We start from the raw sequence: 10,627 nt of genomic DNA, 5'->3' as shown, positions 1-10,627 counted from the left end.
AAAGGCAGCTCTTTATATAACTAAATGACGTGTGTTGGAAAACCTTCCACGGTTTGGATAAAAGAGTCGTCACTTCAGCGCTGTCAGGGTCAGTCATTCCACTTCTGTCGCTTCAGTGTGGATAAACGTCACCATCAGCAATGTGGGACTCTGAATCTCCTGATAGAGGTCAGAATGAACCAGTTTGAAGACTGTAAGGAGGAGGAAAATTGTGAATAACAGTATAAAAGCGTAAGAAAAACTCTTTAGTTAAGTGTTAATACAATACAATCTACTTCACAGTAACACTGTCCGAACCCTGCAGCTTGCCTCCCGTAGATCAAACATCTGCTGTAAATGTGCTGCGGTCATTCTTGTAAGACAAGACAAGACCAAAGAAGATAAGACATCTACAAAGAACTGCAAACTGGCCCTCTCTCTCTCTGGTGTGCGTTACGTTGTACGCCCTCATTCAGAGAAACCCACAGGAAGAGAGTTGTCAGCTTGTCTGGATCGGTGTGTGTGTAAGCCTCTGCTGTAGTAAATCTTCTCAGTTTTATTTACCACGCAGACTGAGACCACCCAGAACAGGAAACCCGCAACGCCGACACTTAGCAGACAGAATGGTTCCCTTATCTTTATTTTACTGTCTTTTTTATGGTAAGTCTCCTTATTTTCTGACTCAAACACTCATTTAAAACAAGAGCGCCTTCCATCTGTTCACACTGATGCCTGTTTTCCAGCCGTCTTGACAGAAGGAACCACAATCAGAGTAGAGGGAGTGGAAGGCGGGAGCGTCTCATTCCAGTGCTCACACAGACTTGCATGGGGCTACAACAAGTACTTCTGCGTGGATCCATGTGAAAGCAGCAGCAGCGTGCTGGTGACTGTGGCGCCCGGGAAACAAGCGGCGTCTGGGCGAATAGCTCTGATGGACTCGGGGAACGGGGTCTTCACGGTGACCTTCAGTCAGCTCCGGCTGTCGGACTCACAGAAGTATTTCTGCGGAGTGGAACGGACCGCAGCCATCGATACTTACGTTACTGTATATCTGACTGTCAGAGAAGGTAAGCGCATCCTCCCTGCATGCTCACAGTTTGAAACACGTTCATCAGACAAAACAGGAAAGGAAAATACCTGAACTTGTGGCCGCAAGTATTTCATGATGGTTTTCACCTGTTATGTTCTCACTGATTATCTTCTTTTTAGCTGAATTAAAAGTAACTGAAGTAGCGCTCTCCCCTCCAGACCCTCACACACACCAGCCATCAACTCCCACACCTGAGGTTTCCTCTACGTGGACACATGGGGCCGTCAGCAGCTCAGCACAGTTTACAAGTGGACTGAAGCCCGCTGTGTCTTCAAACCTCTCAGCAGGTGTTAAAATATGGTTTGAGCTCAGTTCTAAGCCTTGTGCATGATGAGTGCTTTAAAGGAAGCTGAAATCTGATTGTGCCTTGCAGCCCCAAACTTCACACCCACAGGAGAGCAGACCAGCAGAAGCACAGGTGAGACTTTGTTTTTCTGTGAACTTCGTTGAAACAACATGAAATGAGAGTTTTTCTTTTGTTTTCGTCAGAAATCATTCTGTATGCCTCTATCGGGGGAGCTGTGACCGTCGCCGCCTTGATTCTGGTGATATGCATCAGGAAGTGCACGCAACTATCAAAGCCTCGAGCACCGGTTTGCTGCACCAGCAGGCATGAGAACGATGCACATGAAAGAGAGGTATGTGGTGAAGACTGGAGAGCAGCCTGTCAGGACGTCTTTTCACAGCACAACTCGTCTCCATCAGATACTCGATTTAACAAGGTTCTTATCCTGGTTTTTTTTTTTTTTAATGCAGTGTTTTTTCCCCCCCAGTGCTCCAGTTCCCTTTAATTGATAATTATTGGTTTAAAGTCACAAATGTAAACGTAGATAAATGGAAATAATGTGAAATAAAAGGTTGACGTGTTAAGAGAGTATGGTTTGTGATGACAGGAATTGGTGAATTTTCTGTTTTTACTGAAGACACATCTGAGGCAGATCAGCGCTGAAATAACACAATCTCTCTGGATATGCATGTAAAGTGCATTAAATTAAGGGTTTGGAATAAATATATACATTTATAATAACTCTCGTTTGAGTTTTTAGGCAAAAACCTTGAAAATTAAGCAATTAAGAATATGTCAATAAACAAATTAGTTATGAGCAGCTTTTTGGTTCGATACAGTCTTTCCTTTATAAAGAAGAAGCTCTGGTCTGGAGATGGCGACATTGTCTTAATGGGCAGTGACTCTGGCTCAGCTGGTAGAAACAGAGCTTTGGGAATGCTGCTGCCGCCCTGACATAAAAGAAAAAAAATCTATTTAATATTTACTCATGGACAAAGAAACAAGAAGACAGCAAGTGAGGCATTTTCAGATTCTGGTGGGTCTGGTCTCCTGTTGGAGTGGATGTGCGTCTGCAGATCTCTATTCACACCCTGCCTACTCACTGTTCTTCCATCCAACCACTGCATTGTAGAGCCATCGTGTCTTCTCTTTGCCATCTTTCCACAGGTCGACTATGAGTACGACGACATCGATGATATAAAACTTTATGTTCGAAATGTCTCTCAAAGTACTGCCGGTGCTCAGCGACCGCCGAGGGATTCACCTGCATCGTCCTCCGGAGCGGCTGGATGCCCCGCTTCGCATCACATCTATGAAAATCACTCTTTATATAAAACTCCCCCCAGATCAGCGTGTTCCCCGGCCACTGCGGCGACGTCTCTGTCAGCTACCAAAACAAAGAGAGCAGGAAAACCCTCACATCAACCCAGACGACTCAACGACGCACAGAGGCGTAAAACCAGTGCGTTGTACAATGAATCTGATGAAGCCAGTCACATTTCACTGTGGTTTGGTTTAGAGATATCTGTCTGAAATTACTTTATATGTAAACCTGCGTGACAGTGATTACTGCATTTCTTAAGAGAACAGAATGTATCTATTATATCTTGATGCTGGATCTTGCACACTATCCTGTGTTGTTATTGTGTCATGCATTTTTATGACACTTTTTTTTAATTAAATATGCACATTTAATACAGCTGTGTCCTCCCACACAAGGTGTAATGTTATCATGTCAAAGGCAAGTTTTGAGGTAGTGAAACAAATGTGTGAAGTGATGCACACGGTCTTATTAATGTCTTATTAACATATTATAAAGTGAGAGCAGAAAATAAGTGTCTGCAAACTGCATAACAGACAAGGAGAAAGAAATCTGAAGGACGTCATACTTCATTTCTCTCCGATTTATTTCAACAGAAAATACACAAGTTTTGATGATAATAAATAATAATGATAAAATGATTGGAATCTGCCAAAAGACTAATTTGTAGGACAACTAAGCGCACAGATACTATCTATCTATCTATCATCTATCTATCTATCTATCCATCTATCTATCCATCTATCTATCTATCTATCTATCTATCTATCTATCGTAAAACATTTAAAATACGTAAAATGTGCTGTTCCAACCTTGACGATTACATCAATCAGGTGAAGAGACAGAGGATGATTATTCAGAGCAGCAGGGCACTGATCACAAATTAAATATTAGTGTGTACTTTAAAAAATTAGACAGCTTGTTGCATAATTTATTTATGTTGATCAAGCAAGATTGTTTTTTTTTAATTTTATTGTTTTAATGTAAAAAAACTGTGTTTTGTATTTTTAACAAATATTTCTGACTGCAATACTAGATTTATTTCTGCAAAGATACTATTTTATTGTTGATTTCACAGACTCAGTTGAGTTTATTTACGTCTCCTCAGATTTATTTTGGTCAGTGTGTCATCAGCAGCGCCTCGCTCAATATTAAGCATAACAGTTTAATGATGCTTTATTTGACTATTGTCAATATACCATAATTAATTTGAGAGAAATAGAGAGAAGGTCAGAGAAGTAACAAAATTTGGAAACTTGTAGAGAAAGAGGTATTGATCCTGGTTACAGTCATCATAAGCTGTGCGATGTGTTCTGCTCTGTTATGCTTTGTGAAATACGGTTTCTGCCATTCCTACCGTTATTTAAATATTCACACATTTAGTCGATTTCCAAACGTTTCCAGCTTCATTCTTCACTCAGCAGCGTGCACTGTTGACCAGAAGATACAGAGAACTAAAACTGCAGTGAGACTCAAGCGAAAAGGTCAAACCAGAGTCAGCAGTGGTTTTTTAATGATCGCAGCAACTGAGCGAGTTCATGCTCTGAGTTTTAGAGAACTCCATTGTGGGAGGATTAGAAGAACAAAAAAGGGTGGAATTATTCTAGTCTCCTTCAAATGTTTGTGTTTTCCTATTGTCACTAATCTTTGATTTCAGAAGCAGGAACATTTTGATTGATTTATTTATTGAGGGAATTGCTGTAAATTTAGTATTTTGCTGGAATTTTACACCCAGAAAGAAAAAATATGCTCACTGTCAGTTAATGGAAAAAAAATGAAATATTCACATAAGAGCACAAATCAAATTGTGAAAACAACAGATTAAAATAGCAAAAAAATCAATCGATCAACTGCAAACTAAATGACTACTCTGAATTATTGTGCTATTGAGATTTGAGAATGACACAATAAGGTAATATCTTGATGCATCTTTCTCAGTTTACCACCACTGACTGAGACATTTCTTGTTGTGCGCAGTCTCTCACTTTTAAATCCAGCATTTCCTGTCAGATGGCCTTCATCTTCAGCACTGAAAAACCTCCAAATAGTTGTTCTGTGAATTGTTTTCTGATTTTAATATGATCAATCTTGGCTTTAGAAAAAGTCTATCTCAAAATGCAGTTAGCTTTTAGAACGGTTTCCTGAAACCTGAACATATAGTGACAAGATTTTTTTTTTTTTCATTCATGAGCTTCAGCTTCAATTGTAGGACATTGTTTCAGTTCACTTCCCTTTTTTTTCTTCTTTTATATATTAATCAATCTATCCATAAACCTGCATAAATCCTTGTGGATTCCCATCTTTTCATCCCGATGCAGCAGCTTCTCCGTTCTGCTGCTTTTGTTTGTCGGGCCTTTGATGATAAAGCCTTACATGCTTTCTGTGGTTCCCCTCTTAAAGGTCATAGATAAAGTTGGCTCTCTTCTGAAAGACCACATAATACGATGGGCCAAGTTATGAATTAAAAACAGATTTACTCGACATGATTATTCCACTTGGTGGAGGCAGAATGTCCCGTGATTTTGATGAACTGCTGTTGCTGTTCGGTGCAGTCACGTCCGGTCAAGCTGTCCCAGCAGGCACTTGACGTTGATGTAACGTTGGAACAACGTTGTACTCCAACGTTGGATTACCATTGGATTATGATGCGAAAATGAAAGTTAGGTTTACGTTAAATCCTTACGTAGCCTTGACGTCAACTTCCAACGTTAAATAGACATTGAATATTTGTTGGACTTCCAACGTTGGATTACCGTTGGATTATGATGCGAAAATGAAAGTTAGGTTTACGTTAAATCCTTACGTAGCCTTGACGTCAACTTCCAACGTTAGATAGACATTGAATATTTGTTGGACTTCCAACGTTGGATTAGCATTGGATTATGATGCGAAAATGAAAGTTAGGTTTACGTTAAATCCTTACGTAGCCTTGACGTCAACTTCCAACGTTAAATAGACATTGAATATTTGTTGGACTTCCAACGTTGGATTACCGTTGGATTATGATGCGAAAATGAAAGTTAGGTTTACGTTAAATCCTTACGTAGCCTTGACGTCAACTTCCAACGTTAGATAGACATTGAATATTTGTTGGACTTCCAACGTTGGATTAGCATTGGATTATGATGCGAAAATGAAAGTTAGGTTTACGTTAAATCCTTACGTAGCCTTGACGTCATCTTCCAACGTTAAATAGACATTGGATATTTGTTGGACTTCCAACGTTGGATTAGCATTGGATTATGATGCGAAAATGAAAGTTAGGTTTACGTTAAATCCTTACGTAGCCTTGACGTCAACTTCCAACGTTAGATAGACATTGAATATTTGTTGGACTTCCAACGTTGGATTAGCATTGGATTATGATGCGAAAATGAAAGTTAGGTTTACGTTAAATCCTTACGTAGCCTTGACGTCAACTTCCAACGTTAAATAGACATTGGATATTTGTTGGACTTCCAACGTTGGATTAGCATTGGATTATGATGCGAAAATGAAAGTTAGGTTTACGTTAAATCCTTACGTAGCCTTGACGTCAGCTTCCAACGTTAAATAGACATTGAATATTTGTTGGACTTCCAACGTTGGATTACCGTTGGATTATGATGCGAAAATGAAAGTTAGGTTTACGTTAAATCCTTACGTAGCCTTGACGTCAACTTCCAACGTTAGATAGACATTGAATATTTGTTGGACTTCCAACGTTGGATTACCGTTGGATTATGATGCGAAAATGAAAGTTAGGTTTACGTTAAATCCTTACGTAGCCTTGACGTCAGCTTCCAACGTTAAATAGACATTGAATATTTGTTGGACTTCCAACGTTGGATTACCGTTGGATTATGATGCTAAAATGAAAGTTAGGTTTACGTTAAATCCTTACGTAGCCTTGACATCAACTTCTAACGTTAAATAGACATTGAATATTTGTTGGACTTCCAACGTTGGATTACCATTGGATTATGATACGAAAATGAAAGTTAGGTTTACGTTAAATCCTTACGTAGCCTTGACGTCAACTTCCAACGTTAAATAGACATTGAATATTTGTTGGACTTCCAACGTTGGATTAGCATTGGATTATGATGCGAAAATGAAAGTTAGGTTTACGTTAAATCCTTACGTAGCCTTGACGTCAGCTTCCAACGTTAAATAGACATTGAATATTTGTTGGACTTCCAACGTTGGATTAGCATTGGATTATGATGCGAAAATGAAAGTTAGGTTTACGTTAAATCCTTACGTAGCCTTGACGTCAACTTCCAACGTTAAATAGACATTGAATACTTGTTGGCCTTCCAACATTGGATTACCATTGGATTATGATACGAAAATGAAAGTTAGGTTTACGTTAAATCCTTACGTAGCCTTGACGTCAACTTCTAACTTTAAATAGACATTGAATATTCGTTGGCCTTCCAACGCTGGATTACCATTGGATTATGACGCAAATAGAAAGTTGGATTTACGTTAAAACCTAACATAGGCTTGAAGTCAACTTTCAACGTTAAATAGACATTGGATTTTGAATGTAGGTTTGATGACATCCTCCAACATTAAATAGACATTGGATTTTGAATGTAGGCTTTTTGAATGATGGGTTGACGTCAAAATCCAATGTCGGGATAACATTAACCTCAAACACTGAACAGACACTTAAAGGTATAATGGACGATTTTCTCGAAAAAGTCGAAGCCAAATGTCTCTTACTTGCTTTTTGAAAAACGTGCGTGCGCCAGACCATCCTACCGGCTCTGCTGCTCCTACGAGCACGCTTGACGGCGTTACGCAAGCATTTCTCCAGCATGATTGACATGTTAGAGGACCAATAGTTGAGACTCGCATCACGCCAGTCATTGGTTAAAACATCGTCTATTATACCTTTAAGTCAAGGAAAAAAAAAAAGCTTGAGCACACAAAAATGTAGGTCACAAATTTACTCTTTAGAATTCTTTAAACAGTGCAAATAATGACTATAAACTGCGCATATAAAACAGCATTATATAAAGCTAGCTTCTTTGTAGGTCCCCTTCCACATAAGTTGAACTCCGCCTGGACTTCTTGCGTCATCAACCTGTGGGAATAAGGATACAATTATACATTAACTTAGCAATTATCTAGTGTTCCAGGGCAAATCATGGATTCTTAAAATGTATCTGGTCGCCAAATCTGTGCAAGGCTTGATTTACCTTATCTTCACAATTTCACATGTGCACAAGTAACTGTGGTGGGGTGGCGAGTGCCTGGTGGCTACAGCTTGTGTAGGCGGGGCCTATGGTCTGATTCTACAGAAAGTGTACAGCTGAACTAACGGCTTGCTACACATGCATCGCTTAAACTTACTTGTCCATGACCTATTTGACATTGGTTTCCATACTCGTTCCTCTGTCTACCATTGCCAAGCGTTGAATCTGAAATTGGAGAAAATCTGTGTTAAACAAGGTGAGTGTTCAGTATGTCCCCATGACTGTGTTACAAGATGATTCAAACAGTACACATGAGAAAATGCATTATGTTGTAGTCTTAACATTGCCAGTAGGATTGGGCACCGAACCACGGTGCTTTGTTGGCACCAACCGAATGATATCAGTCCACCTATGACCAAACAATAGTTATAAATTCGGTGCTTATCTTCAGTACTTTAAAAAAAAAAAAAAAAAGGGAAAAAATACACCACCACAAAATTACATCAATCCCGTCCTTAGTGCACATGCAATCAGTGAGGAATGCTCAGAGGAGTCGGGTGTGCCAAGATCGGATGATATTTTCCCTAAGGGCAGTGTTACAGCAATGATTTGTGTTGAAACCCAATGCCTAGGTTTTGTGACCAATATTGCTTTCAATCTAGCATGTAACTAAACTACAAAAATCAGTTTGTCACCAATTTCGACAAAACTGTTGGAAATTATTTGCCACAAATGAATGTATTGAAGGGTCATTTTTCATGTTACGGAATTCCATTGCAAAGAGATAATGATTTATGTTTTAAACAAAATATTACCAATGTGTTATGGCCACGTTATTTGAATAATGCCTAATAACAGCATGTCTCTAGTTTCTTTTGCAGGTTGTTTTGTGAAGATCGAGCCACATTTGACCGAATGACGCCAGCTCTGGCGAACCAATATGCTGTTACAGAAATTTGTTTAAGACCCAATAATGTTGTTTATTTGTCACATTTCCAACCACTCCAAGAAGATATAATAGGAATTATGGGTTTATTATGTGCATTTGTTTGTAATTAATAGAAATATGACCAGTCTTTATCACCAAATACGGTGAATGCGAAAAACTCTCCACTCATCCCTCAATTAGTGCAATGTGTAAAATAATTTGTAGTGTCCGTCCCCCGAATGTTCTGTCCTGATTCACATGTAATATCAAGAAGGATTGGGGAACTATGGTTGTTCATATGTGCATCTTTGCTTAATGAATAGCAACAATATGTTTGAAAACATGATTCCCCATCTAATTTTTGAAATCGGGGCCACATTAGTCGCTGTGTAGTGTCCGTCCCTCAGTAGTGTCCGTCCCCTCTTATTCTCTGACCTTCAATTACCAGTTGTAATTGGTGCATTATTTATCATTGTTTATTGTTGAAGCACAATTTCATCAAAATGCGTTGCTTATTTCTGTGTCTGGAAGGCATTTGTGTTAAATTGTGTAGTGTCTGTCCCTTCCTTTGCATGGTCTGTTACATGATGTTACATGAGCTGTGATGGAAATTAAATAAGGGTTAAAGGTTCGACTGGAGAAAAAAATTAATTGTTGTCTGATATTAACTGATTTAATGGCAGTAAGATACACATGTAACTAACTGTGGTGCGTTTAGTATGATTCATTGACCGTGTTGACAACATGATCACATGATGATACTCATCAACGATGCAAACGACACTCAATATCAAATGATATTTTATAATTTACTTGAATATTGACATTTTGAAACACTGAAAGCTTGCTTTGGGACAAAAACTTGCAGAAAAACACCATCAATCCCATTGAGATCACTGTTTAAATGGTCTTTGTACGAATATGTCATCAGGCGTAGCGTCCGTCCCCCTTTTCTTGTGAATCGTTACTTAAGCTACAATTGATAAGGAACATAGTTAAATGAGGAATAAATGTTTAAATGGAGAAACTGAAAGGTTGTTGTTTGATATTCAACTAAATTAGAGCAGCGAGATTTCACTCTGACGAACAATGGGGGCAGATATAGTCTATTCACGGCATGACATTTTTAAATTTTGTGAAATTACTCATAAAATCAGTTGATATTTTGCAAGTTTCTTGCATTTTGGTGTTCTATAACACGAAAAGATTACTTTGGGTCACAAACATGTAAGAAAGACACCATCAGTACCATGATGAACACCCAGCAGTTGGTCTCAATAGGATGCATGTTCGTGTTGGAGTGTCCGTCCCCTTAAAAAATGCGGATTTGGGTACCTGCGTTCGTTGCCTTTTTATGCGATAATGGTGTATGGATACTACAAATCATTGGTGCTTCATTATAGAAGAGGTGTTCAAGTACATGTTGCACCAACATACATGGGAATTTGCCAACATGAAATTTTCAGTCACCCTGTCCTGAAAGTCATGATCTGATCTTGGCACACCCGAATGCATTATTATATTATTCTCACTGCGCAAGACTTCACAACAGATATGAAACCTACCAGTTTTTGTCTTTCCTCCACCGAGTTCAGCGACTCGTCAAGACTTTTAAGTTCTTCAACTGTTGTAGCCTTGTCAGGAAGAGCTGTGTCCTGCGGCTATGCTTGAATGACCTTCAGCTCCTTCAACATGTCTCGGATCTCCACAAGCATCTGCATAACTTTTCTGTGAAATCCTAAAGCAATGAAACAAATGACAATTGCAATTAATCAGAGCACAACCTTACCAACTCAGCACTTGCCCCCATTAGTTTTATTTGTTCCACTTTACTGCA

At 39.0% G+C, this 10,627-nt stretch overlaps 1 protein-coding gene and 1 long non-coding RNA gene across 2 annotated transcripts; one reads left to right on the top strand and one right to left on the bottom strand.

Annotated features, from left to right (window-relative positions):
• The first annotated feature begins 574 nt into the window (after positions 1 to 574).
• Positions 575 to 3,032, top strand: LOC115390669 (uncharacterized). The gene is made up of 6 exons (XM_030094607.1): positions 575 to 639; positions 723 to 1,046; positions 1,228 to 1,356; positions 1,443 to 1,487; positions 1,559 to 1,707; positions 2,523 to 3,032. Exons 1-6 carry the CDS (start codon positions 603 to 605, stop codon positions 2,886 to 2,888), a joined length of 1,050 nt encoding a protein of 349 aa, XP_029950467.1. The 5' UTR covers positions 575 to 602; the 3' UTR covers positions 2,889 to 3,032.
• Positions 3,033 to 7,596: 4,564 nt separating this feature from the next.
• On the bottom strand, positions 7,597 to 10,627 carry LOC115390759 (uncharacterized). The gene is made up of 3 exons (XR_003931707.1): positions 10,356 to 10,627; positions 8,020 to 8,087; positions 7,597 to 7,750 (listed from the first exon to the last, which is right to left on the bottom strand). It is a non-coding gene; the product is annotated as an uncharacterized LOC115390759 (long non-coding RNA).

This window comes from Salarias fasciatus, chromosome 6 (genome assembly GCF_902148845.1).
Source record: "Salarias fasciatus chromosome 6, fSalaFa1.1, whole genome shotgun sequence".
Taxonomy (NCBI): Eukaryota; Metazoa; Chordata; class Actinopteri; order Blenniiformes; family Blenniidae; genus Salarias; species Salarias fasciatus.
Note: the sequence above shows the minus strand (reverse complement) of the source record. Positions and strands in the feature narration are given on the sequence as shown.